The sequence below is a fragment of the Mesoplodon mirus genome, assembly GCF_964341445.2.
Source record: "Mesoplodon mirus genome assembly, chromosome: 9".
Lineage (NCBI taxonomy): Eukaryota > Metazoa > Chordata > Mammalia > Artiodactyla > Ziphiidae > Mesoplodon > Mesoplodon mirus.
In genome coordinates, this window is record NC_138985.1 from 87,420,779 (window position 1) to 87,441,437 (window position 20,659).

At 36.9% G+C, this 20,659-nt stretch overlaps 1 protein-coding gene across 5 annotated transcripts in view; it reads right to left on the reverse strand.

Annotated features, from left to right (window-relative positions):
• Nucleotides 1-20,659, reverse strand: part of CADPS2 (calcium dependent secretion activator 2) — a 478,890-nt gene that overhangs the window by 208,157 nt on the left and 250,074 nt on the right. For 3 of the 5 annotated variants that reach the window (XM_082631735.1, XM_082631734.1, XM_082631733.1), the window contains exon 8: nt 18,485-18,624. In XM_082631735.1, coding sequence (XP_082487861.1) covers nt 18,485-18,624 — 140 coding nt within the window. Of the gene's footprint in view, nt 1-13,209; nt 13,267-18,484; nt 18,625-20,659 lie in introns of all 5 variants that reach the window. The other 2 variants (XM_082631732.1, XM_082631731.1) reach the window with 1 other exon arrangement.

The window sequence follows — 20,659 nt, forward strand, 5'->3', positions numbered from 1 at the left end:
CATGAGCAATTTTGTTTCCTAATATTACATTTTAAACAATCAAAACCATCTGCTTTTGTACTCAGGTAAATTCCTTGAACTAGGAATATTCGAAGTTTTTAACATGTAAAGCCTATTTCAACAAAGCCTTCTCAACATGGTATCTAAATGTATTTTAGCAAAGTAACCACATAGAGGGGCCAAATATATTCACTTGGCTAAAAGACTTGCTTTTTTGAATATAATTTACAACAAAGACACAGGCTTAAAATTTACTTATTAAGATATTCACCATGCCAAGCTTGTAGACTGACACAATTCTGAGTATGAATAAATACCAGACTGATGCTGAATTATGTCCTAAATCAAGACCCTAATATTGAGAGTTTGCAAATTAGTTATTCAATAACTAGCAGGGCCATACCTCTAAAGCCTTAATGTCAGATAATCACAGAGGAGACAATGAAAAAGATCATCTGATTAGATGGCAGAATAATAGCACTGTACATCAATGGGGACTTCATTATTTTAAAAGAACATATGAAGGAGGTTTAAAAAAAAGAAAAGTGCATTAATTTTTAATTCCTTTCATTCTCTTAAAATCACTTTCAAAATATGTGACTGTCTAAGGTTCCTTACTCATTAAGAAAATAAACAAATGCTATTTCTGAGTATGTGGCAACTAGCAAAGCCTCAACAATTATTCAAAGGTAAGAACAGTGAGGGATAATTCCTGTGACCAAGAGATGCAACACGGTGACCTGACAGGCCAAATGGGGCTGCAGATACGCTCTGAAAGCCCAACATCACAAAAACCGGTTCTGAATTTCTTTTTGTAGGGCATGTTATCTTGATTCCACTAACCCTGACTATTCTACTCTTTCTGACCTTAAAACTTAATCATTTCACACTTTTGTTTGGCTTGCCTGGCCTATGGTGCCATTTGAGTTTTGTGAACACCTGGTTATCACTTGAGAAAAGTGTTGTATATTCTTAGGCAATGTTGTCTGGTGGTTTAGAGAATAAGCTCTGGAATGAGACAAAATTGGGTTTAAATCATGGTCACTTACTAGTTATAAGACTTTGGTCAAATTCCTTAACCTCTTTATGCCTCAGTAATCTCTGTAAATTGATATAATAGTGATATCAATCATATTATACAAATGATATATAAATACATAAGTTATATAAACATATCACAGAGTTGCAAGAAATAAGAATACATCATAAAAATATAATCAACTAAGAATATATTTATATTCAAATAAGGTTTTTTTAATTTAATTTTTTAAGAAGAGTTTTAGACTCACAGAAAAAAGTAAAAGGTAGGTATGGAAATTTCCTTAGACTCTCTGCCTCGATACAAGCAAATTCTCCCCAATATTGACATTTTACACCAGAGTGGTATATTTGTTACAACTGATGACTCTATATTGACACATCACAATCACCCAAAGTCCATAGTTTAGGACATGGTTCACTCTTGGTATTGTTCATTATATGTATTTGGACAAATGTGTAATGATACACATATACCAATCATTATAGCACCATGCAGAGTATTTTCACTGCCCTAAAAATCCTCTGTGTTCTGCCTATTTGTGCATTCCCTACCTCCACCTCTTGGCAACCACTGATCTTTTTATTGTCTCCAAAATATTGCCTTTCCAACAATGTCATATAGTTGGAATCATACAGCATGTATGTAGCATTTTCAGATTGACTTCTTTCACTTAAGTTTACTTAAGGTTCCTACATGTCTTTTCATAGTTTGATATTTCTTTTTAGCACAGAATAATATTCTGTTGCTGGATGTACCACTATTTATCCACTCAGCTACTCAAGGACATATTGGTTGCCTCCAAGTTTTGGTAATTATGAATAAAGCTGTTATAAACATCCATGTCCAGCTTTTGTGTGGACATAGTTTTCAACTTCTTTGGGTAAATACCAAGGAGCATGATTGCTGGATCATATGGTATGAATATGTTTATTTTTGTGAGAAATTGCTAAACTGTGTTCCAAAGTAACTGTACGATTTTGCATACCCAACAGTAATGAATGAGAGTCCCTATTGCTCCACATCCTTCCAGCATTTGGTGTTGCCAGTGTTCCAGAATTTGGCCATTCTAGTTGGTATGTTGTAAGATAAGTTTTTAACAAACTTCCAATGACAGAAAATGCCTCTTATACAAGTTATTTTAATAAAAAGGAAACAGAAAAAAATTGAGAAAAAAACTGCCCAAGAGGTTTAAAGAGATTAACATAACTTTGATTCCCCAAATTAAAACTAAATGAAAACATTAAAAGAAAAAAATTGTAGGCCAATTTCACCTATAAACAGAGATGAGAAATTTGGCAATGGAGATGAATATATGAATTACAGAAGAGAAGCCCAACTAGTTAAAAAGCAAATGGAAATTTACTCAAACTCATTAGCAGTCAGATAAACTGATGAGAATATTTAAATTTCATTTAATTTTAAATAGTTTCAATAATAAAACATTGTGTTCCATGAACGTAAGGATGGTTGAACATCAGAAAACCTACCAATGAAAATCACTATATTGATGACTTAATGGAGAAACATAATATTACTACCTTAATAGACACACAGCATTTGATAAAGGTGAACAATTTATGGTTTGATAAACAATTTAGTAAAGCTGTATATCAAGAACATAAAGCAATGATTGTGCTTAATAAAAGAAATTTTAGATATTGGATGGTTAATTTATGTCAATTTGACTGCGCCATGGGGTGCCTAGATATTTGGTCAAACATTATTTTAGGTGTTTCTGTGAGGATATTTTTGGATGTCAGTAACATTTAAATCAGTAGACTGAATAAAGTAGACTGCCCTCCCTAATGTGGGTGGACCTCATCCAATTAGTTGAAGACCTAGCTAGAACAAAAAGCTGACCCTCCCCTGAGTAAGAGAGAATTCTCCTGTCTGACAGCCTTCAAACTGGAACACTGGCAATTCCTGTCTGAAACCTTCCAAACTGGGACATTGGCTCTTCCTGGTTCTACAGCAGCTTCTAGTCTTTGGACTAGAACTGGACCGCTGGCTATGTAGGTTTTGGAATTGCCAGCTTCCATAATCACAACAGCCAACTCCTTATGATAAGTCTCTTAGTGCACACACACATGCGTGTGTGCGTGTGCATCCTACTGGTTCTTTTTCTCTGGAGAATCCTAATACAGATTTAGTTATTCTAAAACTGAGAAAAGGCAAGCTTGCCTGCTGTCATTTCTAAATAACATAGCATTCAAGGCCTAGGCCCGTTGTACAAGACAAGAAAAAGAGAGAGTGAAGACAGCAAATCAAGAGGAAAAACCTGCCACTATTTGCAGGTGACACAATCACCTACAGAAAAACTACAACAAAATAAATTGTTAGAATAAGAGAATTGATCAAGGCAGCTTACTACAATCAGTACTATGCTTCTATCCCACAAAAGTAAAGGTGGAAGGATGGGTTGCCTTCCACACATTAGTGTGGGAAAACTGACTTGTTGAATAAACAAAGTTAGAGGCCTTTCTTATTACACCATTCCAAAAGGGAGCTCTATGTGGGTTAATGACATAAAAGTATAAGATAAATCTTTAAACCTAAAAGAAGAAAATGAAGGGGATTACTTCTGTGACTTAGGGGTAAAAGATACTTTTAAAATGACTCCAAAAGCACAAATACACAGAAAGAAAATTGATGAATTTGACTACCAAGCATTTCTGTTCAACAAGGTTATCCGTCAGATAACAGATCAAGAGGGTATCTGTAACAGCTAAAACCAACAAAAGTATGTGTATATCTGATTCTTGGTTATGTATGGTGGAGAAATTCTGACATAGGCCTACAAGTGGACATGAACAAGGACAATCAAGGGGGCACTGTGTATGGTGATGGACTGGAGACAGTTCGGGTGGGTGGTCATCATAAGAGGACTGCATAGGTAAAATATGATAAATACTATGGAATGTACATAATATCAAGAAGCAATGACCTAGAATAATATAAGCATAATTATGTACATAGGTCTTAAATACTTAATGTTTAATGAAAACATAAGAAGTTGAATATCTTTAGCACAAAATATATAAACTTAAAAGACATACACATACAAAACATATTCTATAAGGTTACCTAACATTCAAAGATACACTGTCCAATACAGGATGGACACCTATGCAGGTAGGAGCCAAGTAAGAGATGGGACAAGGGATGAAAGGGCTAAAAAGTAAAACAGAGGAAGAGCTGGTGACAGTGTGCCATGAAATTAGGAATATGAGTATGTGAATTTCTGTGCCTCAAATTCTAGAGAAACATGTAATTGTTTAAACTCTTCTCAAGTACATGTCCTTTTAGGTGAATTTATTTTAACCAGAAGTTTTTGAGATGTAATCTAGAATTTTAAGAGTCCACTGAATATGACTACATTTATAAGTTGCTATGGAGTGTTAAGAGAACATGTAATTCATATAATATTGACATCATTATTTATTAAAGAAGATTTTTCCCAAATGGTGAAAAATGCTGAAACAAAAAAATAAAAAAAATCAATACTCAAGAAAGCTGAAAACAATTTAGGAACTCAGTGTTATAACAATTTTAAAAACATACTAAGTTTTAAAGTATTATAAACTCTATCTGTTCAAGTTCCATAATCAATCCAATAAAAAATTAACTTGTACCAAATTAAAGTAACATTTAAAATTTTATGACTGCTAACCTTTCCCAACCACAGATCACTTTAACAAAGTCTGCTGTGGGTATGCTCTTGAATTTAGAAGTAAATTTATATCTCAGCTCTTACAGATATTCAAACTAATTATTTCAGAATGAATGTAGAATGACACTTTAATTAGTAAAGCATCTCCTGGCAACTTAGATTCTCTTGCTTCTCTCGGCAATTAAAATGGCAAGGCATATTATTAAGGTCCCACGATTCTTCATACCTCTTCCTGACAATTACCACAAGAAACATTAAAGGCAAGATCGCAGCTATAATCCATTCGCTGAATATTCGGTAGCAGGATAAACACTTTCTCCTCCTTGCCTAGTAATTTTTCATTTCACTTATTACCCTTCAATCATTAACGCAACTTGTACTCTGTCTCACAAAGTTCAACTCTTCATTTTACATAACCTATTAAAACCAACTGATTTTGTAGGAATGCAAGTAGTCGGGATAATTTTAATTAAGAAATAATTTTTAACACATTTATTCATGATATGACTGTCAGAACATTAAATACATAGACTGGTCGATGTTGGCAGAAAATAACAGTGGTGGAATATGAGACATCAAAAATTACTGTAGAGGGCTTCCCTGGTGGCGCAGTGGTTGAGAGTCCGCCTGCCGATGCAGGGGATACGGGTTCGTGCCCCAGTCTGGGAGGATCCCACATACCGCGGAGCGGCTGGGCCCGTGAGCCATGGCTGCTGAGCCTGCGCGTCCGGAGCCTGTGCTCCGCAATGGGAGGGGCCACAACAGTGGGAGGCCCGTGTACCATATAAAAAAAAAAAAATTACTGTAGGCCAAAAAAAAAAGAAAAAAAATACTGTAGGAACTTCCCTGGTGGTCCAGTGGTAAAGAATCTGCCTTCCAATGAAGGGGACGTGGGTTCGATCCTTGGCCGGGGAACTAAGATCCCACATGCTGCGGGGCAACTAAGCCACGTGCCGCAAACTACAGAGCCTGTGCCACAACAAGAGAAGAGAAAACCCGTACGCCACAACTAGAGAGAAGCCCACATACCACAGTGAAGAGCCCGCGCGCTGCAAAGAGTGCCGTAAGGAAGATCTCACGTACCACAGCGAAGACCCGATGCAGCCAAATAAATAAATATTAAAATAAATTACTGTAAGTTGAATATATTAACATAACAAAGATACATGCACAAAATTGCTGATACGGCTGGTGGGATCAGAGAATAAAGAGAAGCACTTTTATTTTTAACTTTTAAATACTTAAGATTCTTTTTCTCTCTCCAGTTCCTTTATTTTTTAAAAAAAATTTATTGAAGTATGGTTGATTTACAATGTTGTGTTTATACCTAAGATTTTTTAAAAAATTGTTATTATGAGGTGACTTCTATGTTGATTCTCTTATAATTCCAGTTTTTATATTAAATATATATTATTACGGTAATAGGAAAATCTCGGTCGCAGGAATTATTTTTATATAATACTATATCATAAAATTAAAACACGGCATTCACATGTGTGAAACTTCTGAAAATTGTAAAGCACTACAAAATTTAAAGAATCTTTCATTAAGAACAAACATGGGGGCTTCCCTGGTGGCGCAGTGGTTGGGAGTCCGCCTGCCGATGCAGGGGACACGGGTTCGTGCCCCAGTCCGGGAAGATCCCACATGCCGCAGAGCGGCTGGGCCCGTGAGTCATGGCCGCTGAGCCTGCGCGTCCGGAGCCTGTGCTCCGCGGCGGGAGGGGCCACAACAGTGAGAGGGCCGCATACCGCAAAAAAAAAAAAAAAAAAAAACCATGGCACTTATTTGTAAATCATAGTTTGAATTAATTATTGTTTACTGAGAACAGCTAAAATGTACTGAACATTATGTGCCAGGCACTTTAGTGATACTAACTCATTTAACCCTCACAGCAACCCTGTGAAAGAGGTGATTACTATTCCACTTTACAAGTGAATTATGAGGCACAGGGCAGTTAAGAAATTTACGTCAGAAGTACACAGTGATGGGGCTACAGCCGGGTTGTACACTCCAGCCACTGCAACAAAGTGGTACTGCTATGGTATTATACTGTCCTTTAGTAGTTTTCATTATGCCTTAAAACATTTCATCAATTATTCACATCTTTCACTACAAACACACCTAACATCAGATATACTTAGTCAATCTGATGGTTAAACCTTTCTATGAATTTATTCGTTTTATCAAAATGGACATCTGAGTGATTACCAGCAGTTCCCTCAAAACCAGGGGCATGGAGATGAAGTGATGAGGGTTAGCTGAGTTTCTGACCAAGAGGAAGTTAGATTAACAAACTACTTTTCTTGGTACGTCTGTACTAGTGTGAGAAAATGTGTAACCTAGTATCAGACTGGCAGGGTTTGTTCATAAAAAAAGTGGAAATAATAGGGTTGTGTTAGTAAAAGCATGTTCAGTGTATACAAACTGATCGATTTGGTTGAAGCTGGGGGTTTGTGTCGGGTATGGAAAGGAGAAAAAGTTGTAAAGACTAGACGGGGACAGGTGTTTGAAGAATTTGAATGCTAGGCTAAAAGACGTAACTCTAATCCTGCAGACAATGGGGAAGCACTAGAAGTTTTTTTAGTAGAGATATTAAATAGTATTCCTACATTCCTGACTGCGTGGGAAAACAGGTGAAACAGGAAAATCGGTACAAAAGGCACTGAACAGTGTTTTGGGTTGTTTTTGTTGTTGCTGTTAGAATAGAGATTGAATTGGGGTTGGCAGAATGAATGGATTTATCTGTGGGAAAGACTAGAGAGAGAGAGGTATTAACTACAGTGGGTGAAGAGGAAGTGGTTAAAGACAAATGTAAAGATCAATCTAACTGGCAGAAAGGATAAGGCTCCCAATTTCACAAAGCTGGAAAGAGCTGATATTCAAATTTTCTCTGACTTTTGTTCTATTGCTATGCCCTTCTAACCTACTGTCAAAAGAAATTAAAAAACTTTTTTTCATCAGTTCTGATACATGAAATAAACAAAGACACTAAAAGATACTCGTTTTATAAAGGCCATAAACATTCCTTTTTTAAAATTATGAAAATAAGATGTGCTTTTCCTCTGATTTAATACTAGTGTACTATCCCTTAAGGATATAAATGATTCCAGGACAAATGATTAGAAATGTTAATACTTGCAAACCCTTTGCTCTCCATTCATGTCATCAACACTGGTACTAATGAACATTTCAATTGTGGTGATGATTCTTTTTATAATCAGAACACACGTCTATCTGACTAAAACAAGCTCATTTGCTATCTTCCCCATGATCCTGGGCTTACAACGATTTTCAGGTGTTTCAAACACAGTCTCGGTGGGAAACTGTGGCTGTGATGTTACCTCCTGTCACCAATACCCAATCCTGCTAAACTCCAGCTCTGATCATAAAGAGAAGATTAGGAAATATTCCTAATGATCATGTGTTATTTACAGAAAGAGTTACAGAATTAAGTACACTACTAGACACGTTGGGGCTACTTCTGAAGAGATTCTTTTTAATCAATTCTGTATTTCCAGACACTACCCTATCTATCACTACTTCCCACCAACACTCATTTTCGTCCCTTTGGACCTCTCTCATATGCCCCTAACCTATTTCACTCCTCCTTTTGTTTGGGGCTTCCAAATGAGGCCAGCTTTGCTGCAACATACGTTGGTCAAATTCTTTTAGTGCTGTTGCCCTGATGCCATGCTTCATTCTTTCTAATTTATGTAATCTTCAGGTGCCTACATTTCTTGATGATTTGGGCCATGTTTGGACGCTTTGAAATCTTTACAAATCTTGGTAGCAATCAGCCCATTCTTTTGCTTGTCCCCTCGACTCCTCTCCCATGTAATGTATCCAAGACCCTTCCTATCTGACTGATGACCAAAGTGCTGGCTCCTTTTTGGTTTCTCTTCATTCTTCTTTGGCAGTTGTCAGGAAGAATATTTTCATGAAGTATTTTTGAGCTTATGTAAATGGAGTAAAAGTGTTCACCAAACAGAATTGACAGAACAACTTGTGAAATAAATGGGACTACTTCAAATCAGGAGGCGCTGTAGGAGAAAGAAAGTGAATAACTTATTGATTCCAAAAAGATAGTATGAACAAAGCTCAAGCCTAGTTCTTTTTTGCCCTTAATAAGTATGGGTTACGTGATACGTCATTCTTATATACGAACCCTGAGGTATAATGCTACCCACACAAAATGCTGCTAAAGCCTCCTCCTACATTCCAACTACATATCACAGGAATAGTCTAAATATAAATGTTTGCAGATAATAGATATTAGAAATTTACTTCCTTCATCATAGTTTAGACAAAAAAGCCGTTAAAAAAAAGCATCGCTATAGAGAATAACAAAGTTTTTAGACAAGAATACATTTTTTTTTCATAATATAACTTTTAGATTTCATATAGAAATCTGTGGACTAATGAAGTTTCCTGCACTTCTTCTGGGGCAATAATGTTTTGAAGCACACTCCAATAAACTTATATTACAGTGGTACCAATTAGACAGCATTATAATTTGAAGTTTATAACCAATATATCCAAACAACCAATCCAAAACTTTGAATATAAAAGATCCGTGAGCGTAAGTTCTGCATTCTCCTCTTTCTTTGGAAAAGAAAACATTCATTCATTCAACAAATATTTATTTAGCTTCTGATAAGTGGTAGGCAATTTTCTAAAAACTGGGTTTAAAAATAGCAGTGAATAAGGCAAGGTACTTATCTTACAGAAACTAGATTTGGTTGGGGAGCTAGTTAACAGCAAATCACCCAAATGGAGATAACATTCTAGATGGTGAGACAGTCTATAAGCAATAGTCACTACCTATAATATCAGGTAATAAGAGTTTAAGGAATGAAGCAGGTTAAGAGAGCTGGCAGCAAGGAGAGAAGGGCACTGTTCTATACAGGGTGGTCAAGATGAGCCTCGGGATTCCCTGGTGGCACAGTGGTTGAGAGTCCGCCTGCAGATGCAGGGGACACGGGTTCATACCCGGGTCCGGGAAGATCCCACATGCCGTGGAGTGGCTGGGCCCGTGAGCCATGGCCGCTGAGCCTGCGCGTCCAGAGCCTGTGCTCCGCAACGGGAGAGGCCACAACAGTGAGAGGCCCGCGTACCAAAAAAAAAAAAAAAAAAAAAAAAAAAAAGATGAGCCTCACTGCAGAGATGGTATCTGATCTGAAAACTGGCAGAAGTGAGGCGGGGGTGGATGTGGAGTAAGAGTATTTTGTAATAACATCAGCAACTGCTACAGTCCTCTACCAAGAGCCAGCTAAGAATGTCCAAGATGCAGCTTTAGAACTCTAATCTCAAAGACACCAATCACTCCCAGTGATTATTTTCATAAAATATCAGCATATATAATTGACTACTCAATTACCTGAATGTCTTGGGTACTATGCTAACGACAAAATAAAAGTCTTTTACTCAATAAGTATTGTATAAGCTATTCAGGCTTACCAATGCCTCCTTAAACAAAGCACATATACAACAATAATTTAAAAAAACAAAAACAATACCTGAGATGAAATTAAAACTAACTTATTTGGTATATACAAATTGAGATCAACAACTTATTGAAAAGAGAACAAATTTTAATACCACAAAGAGCAAGATCTGATAGACTGTTTAGACCTATGTCGGTCAAGTAATACTTGTCTAATGATTTAAGAAAATTAAAACTAGCAATTGCACTAAACATACGAAAGACACCACACTAGTTATTTAAAATAATACACTTTGAGAGCACATGCCATTTTTAAAAGAAGTTAGACTGCACTGGACTAAAATAAAGAGAGAAAGTCTATCAGATTCTTCTCACTTGCTATGAAATGATCTCCAGGTGTTCTTTCTTAGAACTTGAGCTTATTTCTTAGATAAATCATTCAAGTCAGTTGCTCAGACACAGACGAAAGCTCTTAGGCAATACAGTTGACCCTTGAACAACGTGGAGACTGGGGTGCTGAACCTCCACTCAGTCAAAAATCCTCCTATAACTTTGGCTCTCCGTATACACGGTTCCTCTGCGTCCTTGGATTCAACCAACCGCTGATGGTGTGGTACTGCAGTATTTACTACTGAAAAACATCCCAGTATAAGTGGCCACGTACAGTTCAGATCCATGTTGTTCAAGAATCAACTGTATTTTCCTTTTTCTTCCTTTGGACATAGAGTAGACAAAATAAAGTGAGCACCCAAACTCACACACAAAGAGAAACAAACCACTGCCACCACCTACAGCCATAACGGCTGTCAAATAAAAATGTAAACTAAAGCCTAACAATTAAGCAGAAGGCCCTAATGGGGGATATAACTTTTATACTCTCAAGGAATCAGTGAGGATTTGTGCACTGCTATTTTCCCATCTGTCTTTGAGCATTTTCTTCCAAATAAAGTCAAATGATGTGATTAAAACTAGAAGAAGGTTGTATTATCATTTAAGGAATTATAAATTTTTTTTATGTTTATTTTAATGATTGTTACTAGTTAACTGAGAATTTACTATGGAACAGGCACTGTGCTACATGCTTTATCAGTATATCTCATTTCATGCTCAGGACAATCCAACTTCATGGTGGAGAAAAGTGAGGCTGTGAGAAGTTAAGACCTGACCAAGTTTGCATAAAAAATGACAGGACTAGAATTTGAACCCAGGTCTAACTTCAAAGTCTGTGTTCTGTGTCACTCTGCACGTTGCTTCATGTCTATGGAAATGTCCTCAAAGAGAATAATGTGGATTGAAAACCACTTACCTGTTTCCACCCTGCCCAGGAATATAAACACTTCCATCTTTCTTTCCTTAAGGGAATCCTAATTTTAGACATAAAGAATTAAAAGATTTCAGAGGGGGAAGAAACTTAAAGATCATTTAATGAGTTCAATATGGTGTATAAAGATGAAGAAACCAAGGAGGCACGTGACCGTGGACTCAGTGCTACCTGAAAGCAGAGCTGGCTGGAGCCCAGGTCTCCCAGTCCAGGCCCCCTACTGCCCAGCTGCAGCCCTCCTGAGTGCTGGAGAAGAGTAGAACAGGGGGTCAGAAGTTGGGGGTGAAATGGAAATGTCTTATTTCTTAAAGTGCTTTGGTCTGTTTCATATTTTAAATATTTAATATTTTTCCTTCTTTTACTAGTATCTCAACTCAAAGATGTACCTGCCTTAGGGTTTTATTAATAGCTAAACATATTATTACCGTGAGCTAGCCAGCCACCCCCGTAAGCACATTATACACATTAAAGTATTGCTCCTCCAGACAATTCTATGAGGTAGGTTCTACCAACATTTTAATTTTGCAGATGAGGAAACTGAGGCAAAGTTATGAAAGTTTTATAACTTGCCCAAGATCTCCTAGCTACTAAGTGATGGAGCCAGAATTTGAAGGCAGGCAGTCTGGCTCCAGAATTTACACTCCTAAATGATACTGTCCCTTTAAATACTGGAAGGGCAGGACTCCTCCCAGGCTCTCCTGAAGGCATCCTCTCAAAGGTCTCCCTAACAAACAGATTTCTGGTAAAACAAATTTAACTGTTTTTAGTGACAAGAAAACCTATTCCTTTTTCTTTTTTTAGTTCAATAAACTGCATTCTTTCATCATAAAAGAAGTATGATGACATCACAGAAAATTTGGAAAACAAAAACAATTTCACCCATAGTTGTGGTCTATTTAGTATGTCTAGTATATATCCTTCCTGAATTTTCATATGCATCTGTTTAACACCATCAGAGTATAAACAATTCTATATTGTATATTTTTCAAATTAATCTTCTACAACAGAAGCCTGATGTTTCTAAGTCAGTCATGATACTTCCTTTCCTTGCCTTCAGAGGATTCAAATAAACCCCCAAATCTGCCATATCCCTCCATGTTGCCCTCGCTTTTACCACGTCTATTCTCCCTGAACCCTTACACCCTCTCTCTGATGACATACTATGGAATGAGTAAAATATGCATCTGGCGAGGTCAGGGAGTAAATGATTCACTGAGTTCTCATTTTCCAGGGGTCTAAGGAGCCATTCAAATTTCATTCTAGCTCACTGTCTCCTTCAGTAATTGATGAAACTGAGGCCAAAAAAGATGCAGGGACTTACCCAAAGTTAGTGACAGAACTGGGGCCAAAATACCAGCATCTTGGCTCTTAAACTAGTGCTTACTCTTCAAACGATTATAGTACTGTCCTCCATCTAGGCCACAATTCAGCTACAAGTATCAGAGAAATGAACTAAAAATAAATACCTTCAAATAATGTATAAATTTTTCTTGACCTTCCACAATGCCCAGGCCTTTAACCAGCCCAAGATTTTTGCTCTATTAACACAGTGTTACTATTTCCAAACTTCTGGATATGCACAAATGAATAAAAAGTACCACTGTGTCAAGTGTATAGTACAAAAATTTTACGGCAAGGCATCAATTAAGAAGAGGAAACCATTCCATTATAATTATGTGCATTAACTGTTTATAAAATTTTATAGTATGCTGAAATAGTTTTCACGATACCTTTTTGAAAAGTGCTCCAAATTAATTAAGATAACCAATGAATATGGTCTGTGGTTTCTGAAAGAAAATAAAGAAAAAAGGAACTCATCTGCTACCCTTAATTATTTGACCTAAAGTACCTTTGTTTAAGATGCCCAAATGTGATACTGAAGGGTGTCTAAAAGCAAGAGGATAGTTATTTGATGCATAAAAAGTAGAAGAAAATAACATATGTTAAGATGTTAGCCTCCTAGAGAAAAATCCTGTGTTGAACAGAAAGCCACAGTTTGAGCTTAAAGTTGCAGACAAACTAATCTGTCACAGGAGAAATCAGAGAAGTTTTGTAAAGGAGTATAACAAGTTAAAACATTTAGTTTAATAATTATTAAAGCTATGTTTGAAAATGTTTCTAACATTATAATATAATTTATTGATCACTAGTTAATTAAAATGAAAACCATAACTCTTAATGATTTATATTAGTATATATAAAATGACATGAGTATTAAGGTATTTGGAAAATTTTTATCATTCTACAATGACTAAATCAATGTTTATAAAGGACCACAGACAGACTTCTCTCCTGAAAACTGTATTCAGAAAAAGAATCAATCATTTATTAAGAAACTAGCAAACACTTTGTCAGAAGTTTTGGCAAGGCTACAAGGAGTGGGATTTCTATGAAACTGGGGTAAGAGCCAGAATGAGGTAATAAATTGGGAATGCAGAGATGTCAAAACATGGTTATTTTAGACAAGGACATGTAGAAAAGTCATGCTAAAAGGTCGATTTAAAATGAGGCATCAATTTTCCTTGGGAAAAAAACAGACTTTTTTTTTTGGGCGGGGGGAAGGTCCAGACCCTCTAAGTAAGTGCCAATTTGACAAAAATAAGATTTTCCTCCTTTTGGTCTTCAGACTGTCCCCTAAACTACTTGAAGATAATAAACCCTAAGTCATAAACAAAATCATTCAACTTTATTAGAGTGCAGTCATTTCACTTTAGGAGCAAATGCCACACTTGAACATTAAGAATATGACTGAAAGGTTCCGTAGGCATCACACAGCAGACCCTGAATGCCTGGCCGGTCCTCTCTACAGGGAAGCACACGAAACCAATAATGCAGCCAGCTTGGGGCTTATCCTGTTCTTCCTGCTAGAAGCTCACATGCTGTCTTGCCCCTGCAGCAAGCAATGGACCCAGGGCCTTTTCTACCTTTATGATGTAAATTAGGGAGTTTTATATACGATACTCTTGAAGTATTTCAAAACATTCATTCAATAAATGTTCAAACTGCCAAGCATGACTTTACACACAGAGAATTATGAGATTTATATGGTAGTGATTTGGCTAAAATTTTATCTTACTGATTTTAACTGTGAAATAATTCTTCTATAGTTATATACTCATGAAGTTTTCTTTTTCTTTCTTTCTTTTAACTATAAAAGTAATCAGGTTCATGCAGACTAGGTAGATCCCGGTCATAATGCTTCTACATATTTGTGACGAATTTTCATCTTTCTCCTTTTCAGTTGTAAATTTGTCATAATAGTCATTTGCTTTATTAGCCCCATTTTATTTTGCCTTTCTTTTGGCTGAGAAAATAACATTTGAATTAGGAAAACATGATTTAATAAAAATGACGACAGTAGTTCTGAGATTTAAGTTAATACTGCCTCTCAGCCACTAGGCTATGCTAAAGGATAGTCCATTTGTTCACGAACACTTCTGTCTTCCAGCCACTCAAAAAAAGAAGGAAGATCAATTCTAAAGCTGAATGTGAATTACTTAACCACTCAAAACCTAGCTGGAAGTTCATTTAACGGATTTATATAAGAGTTTATGTAATTAGTTTATATGACATACCCCCAAAGAACAAATGAACCCACATTTTTTTGCGGTACACGGGCCTCTCACTGTTGTGGCCTCTCCCGTTGTGGAGCACAGGCTCCGGACGCGCAGGCTCAGCGGCCATGGCTCACGGGCCCAGCCGCTCCGCGGCATGTGGGATCCTCCTGGACTGGGGCACGAACCCGCGTCCCCTGCATCGGCAGGTGGACTCTCAACCACTGTGCTACCAGGGAAGCCTATGAACCCATATTTTTACTAGCTAGATGTCACACAGTAATGTTTAGTTTGGCTTTGAATGAATGAGTCATTATGCTAATGTTATCCAAATTAAATATCTATTTTCATTTGCATGTAGTCAGTCCTATTAAAAATCTATAATGTATAGTCATAGACTGATTAATTACCAGAAGCATGAGCTTTAGATTGGTTATATTTTTCCTTCTGGTTCAAAAAAAGGTCATTTTAAAATGCAACAACTGGGGCTTCCCTGGTCCCAAAGGATTTCTAGCTCTGAACAGTGCTCTGAGGACAAAAATCCATAACCCTCCAATTTATTGTTTAATCCAGTTGACAACTCTATCCATAAAAGGAGTTTGCCATATTTTAAAGGTAAATTAATTTTTTAACTGTCTCTTTTTCAATTATTCATTATTCATCTGTTAATCATTCTTTATAGGATGAATTATTAACAAAATATAATCCAGCCTGAAAGCAAAATGCTATTAATCCACTAATTCTATTATATCACTGCTTTGGCATATGAGAGAGCACTTGGAAGAAAAAGGTTAGTTGACCTTCTCTTATACGTAATTAAGTTCAGTAAAATCCATCTGTGAAGCACCACAGAAAAAGATGTATAAGGTTAGGATAGTCATGAGTGTGTCAAGTCATGTTTTCCCATATACATCTAAACACAGGGGTGACACTCAAAATATTTAGAACTGTTACCACGCAGGCACTGAGAAACCTAGACAGGTGCTTGTGGTCCCTGCCCATAGTGATAAAGTGCAATGTTGAAATTCTGGTTGATCATTATTATTACATTCAATAACGGTCTTACACAGTGTTTTTGAATAACTCTTAGGAAATCTGATATTCTTATTTATGCTCCATAACACACCAACTAGCAGAACAACATCACAGATGTTTTCAGTTCTAGAATTTCTTCCTTTTACATACCATAAACTGCAGTTACCCAAATGTCTGGCAATGCCTGCTAGTATCTTCGTAAAGGCAGGTCACAATAGTTCTTGAGCTTTACAGATTCAATTCAGAGACTATGATATATTCTCTTTAGTCATCTCTTTCACCCATAGTCTTGGGCAGAAGTCAACTCCAGAACCATTCTGGGGGTCCTAATTTAGTCAAAGGTCTCTGAGATGTGATACAAACCAATTCTCCTTCATTGCAAAGGAGTGATTAAAAAAAGCAAAAAAAAAATTAAAAAATGAAGTTTTAGAAAGCAGCTAGATTGTACCACTTGCCCTGGAGCATTTTAGAGCAAGAAAATGCCAAGGATTAGAGCAGAGCTTTCTTTCCACAGGAGCTGAAGGCTTCAGAACTTGCTATGTGCCCAACTTCATATTCAATCCTGGTTCTTGGGTCAATCTGAAGGCTCTAAGGGTATGCATCACAGTGCTGCCCATGTGTAAATCAGGGGCCATCTTGGCGTTACAGTGCATAGGTTCCCATTTCTTGCTGTGCTATTCATCAAGAGACTGAGTTCAAAATAGTAGGGAAATAACTACAATGTTTGGAACATAATGTGTTCCTTTTTATCTCCCTCTAGTTTCTACTAGTCTCTAAGCACTTTAGAGCAGTAGTACTCTCTCTAGACTTAAAGCACTCTCCAGCCATACCAAAATTGCCATGGTTGGCTAACAGCCCTTCCAGACCTCCTGCCTATGTATACACTATGCCATGTGGCTGGTGGCTGGACGGCCCTTCCTCCCCACTGCCCACCTGCTGAATTCATCCCTCAAGCTTCATCTCAAAAGTCAGTTGTCTGTGAGACTTTCTTTGACTCCAGCTAGAATCAGGTGTTATTTCTACCCGTTCCCATTCCCCTCTTGTAGTGCTTATCACTCAGTATTATCATTATTTATATACAAGCCTGAATCCCTGGCTAGCCAGTTCCTTCAGGCCTGGGATGGTATCTCATGGAGGCTTGCTCTGGTTGGCACAGAGGAAGTGCTCAATCCATGTCTGCTGCATAAATCAACAGTGAGCAGGTAGATGGAGGTGGGAAGAAAGAACTCTCAGTATTAAATCCCAGGAACTCCATCTGCATCATGAGTCACAGTTAGTCTCTGCATTACTACATTAAAGATGTCATACTATGGGATACCTAAATTATTGTTCCCTTTCAGAGCCCACCTGCTGAGGTCTTCTTCCCCCAAGTGAGACTAGTTCTGACACTGCATACACTACTGCCCACCCAAACCAAGGAAGCAATATGGTCCTTAGAGGCTCGTGCCAGCTGTAGTAGATACATCTGGGCTGCCTTCTGCTCAGAGCCTAACTTTGTTTTCCCTAACAGTCATCTAAAGAAGCCTTATCTTGTGGACTTACCAGTTAACTCTGCCACAGTGCTAGTGACTTGGCTCCAAAGCCAGCAGAGATGCCCCTCTGTACAGGAATGCGCACAGACTGTTAGATTTGCTGCTAAACTTGGGATGAGACACTTTAGCAACTGCTTCTCTCCTTAGTAAGAAAAGTCTTCACATTCTTTCCTAGTGGCTAACGCCCCTATGCTAGAATTTGGCTGTAGCAAGTCCTGAAGTATTAATCTGAGAAAGACCTGGGTTTTAAAAAACTCATTGAATTGTATTCAAGAGTTCAGACCTGTTTCCTCATCAGCTACAAAGGGAAAAAGAATCTCGGAGATGGAAGTTGACTCCGACCCACAGCAATCCCCAGGGGCCAGTCCCTGCACTTCTGGTTATCCACCAACATCAGTTTCCTCCCGTATTGATCTAGTTTCTCACTCACATATTAGAATGAACACTCACGCCCCTCCCGTCAAAACTTGTACAGCCTCCTGAGTTATATCTGAACCACCATTAAACTTTAATGTAGTCTATGTAGGTTTAACTATTTCTGGGGATCTGAATTCTAGGCTTGTTTCAACTATTACTGTATTTTGAAATATATCTTACACGTTATCTCCATACAGCACTGTTCTTTATCAATATAAGTGATGTGCAATACCAACACAATCAAGTACCAATAGTGTGTTAGCATGCAATCAGTTATATTAACTAAATACCCATGTATTCAGCTATAAAGATGTCTACAGATTTAAAAAATTAAGTTAACCTATTAATGTAATTTTGGGGGGAAAACTCCATGTGAATGTCTGATATATTGGCTCTCAGTAAAATGACAAAAGTGATACAAATGAAATCCAATAATTCAGGAGAAAAACATCTTCAAGTACACTCACCCACTATGTTTCATATGTGGTGGTTTATCCATTCGCACTGCCAATTTGATTTTTAAGTCAGAGTCCTGGCTATTTTTTGGAACGATCATTCGGTGCAACTCAGCTGACTTGGAGCTATTAGAAGTTGGGTATAATATCACCTGTAAGGGACAAAAATAACACATTTAGGTGCATAATACAGAACGTCTAAGGAGTAGAACTGAAACCTTTTCTATACATTTTCCTGTTTGAAAAGGTGGTGTCATGCCCAAATGTGTCTAATAAACCATTTCACTCCCACCACAGCAGATGGGTTTTCAATACAGACTGGTTTATTTATTTATTTATTTTGACAAATATGTGTTTTCATATTATCACATAACGAGTTTTCTTCCTGTGTCACTTCATAATGAATTAATAGCATGGCGGCTATGGTTGAATTGACAGTTGAAAAATACTTAATAGACACCTATAATTTCAAGACCACTCTAAACTCCTCAGAGTAAAGAAGTTCAGAAAGAAATATCCTTTGAAATCACAAACAGCATGCTCAAAAAGCAAAACCGATTACTTGAAGCAGCAAAAATATACATCATGTTTTAATATTTTCATTGCAAAGCAGTGTTAAAGGAAATCAACTCAATTAGAGATGGAAAAGACCGATTGTCGCACATTTTCTGCTCTAGATCAATATCAGGAAGGATTTTTTTCCTGACTACATGTTTTCAAAACTATAAAGATGACATTATGATGACTGAAACAAAGTAATTATTCTTAATAAAACTGCCAAATTATCAAGTCATTTTTTCACAATCCCACATCCCACAGAGCCAACACAGGAAAGAAAAGCTTACTCTTCAGATATTACATACCATGTAGATTAAAAAAAAAAAAAAGTATTTTCCCCTTTTAGTCAGTCATGACACTACTTAGACACAGCCTATATTCACGCTTTAATGAATATTTTTAAATGGAAGCACTATATTCTGGAGAATAAAATGAAGATATGAAACAGTACATCATATTTTAAGCCATTTCTTATTTTAAAGCAACGTGAAAAGTAAAAAAGCTTGAAGTTTCTAAGAAAATGAAAGAACTATAAACATGCTCAGGTATGATAAAATGTTTTCAAAGCAATCATGGCAACTGAATTTGACATGCTCTGTCAAAAAAAAAATCTTCATTTTCATGTATGAGTGAAAATATGCATGGAGAAATCTTCAGGCAAGGCTCTTTCTCTCTCTAGGAAAAACAAAATAGTCATAGTCTCATCTTCCAAGTTGTTAAATATATCTACTATTTTGAGACTTTTCTCAAACCTACCCATAGCCAGGTTCAGTCCAGCATATCTACATACTTCAGCATATAAAGGCTCAGCCAAAAGCAGATTAAACGGCATTTGTGATGTTTTCAAAAATTATGATCAGATTCTAGAAAGAGTTCTTTTTGACTGCTGAAATAGCCAATGGAATATTTTACAGATTCTTTCTTAAACAACAGTAAAGGAAAATAAATTAGTAATTTCTGGCTCAAACCAGTAGACAAACGTATATCATTTCCAACTCAGAAGGTGATTCCACAAGAAGAGTCAAAGACTAAGACAGAGCTATACATCCTCTGTAGCTCTTACTGCTATTTCCCAGCAAGTCTGAAAAGCTTTTTCTATTTCTCCCCACCCCATCCTTTAAAAAAAAAATTTGGCACGAACCACCTACAGACTTTATTCCTTTTTAATTCTTCTTTCTATGTTTATATGAGAATTGGTATTGTTCCAAACTCTAAATGTCGTATACAGGAAGAGAATATTTAAATTAAAACTTTTGACAATTTCTCATTCTCTAAATGCCAATAATGGGTTACTAAACAAGGTCCCAAAATAACTAATTGCAGTTTATCCCCAATTAAGGATCATCTCAGTACTGAACACCATCATTTCTGCCACATTTTAATTTTCTGATGGGCACCTCTAACTGAAGTCAGTGGAAGGTTTACTGCGTATCTCTGTTCAATTAAACATTTGAGTGCTTACTATGTGGGGACACAGAAAGATGAAAGAATATGGATGACTCCATAATGAGTTGATGGTTTCTTCTTATCAAAGCTAAAAACTCAGACAATATCTGGTAACATCACTTCTTTCTCTTGCCCTTCTACCCCTAGGGTGTGCAGCAGTTTTCCGATATTGTTAGTCTCTGG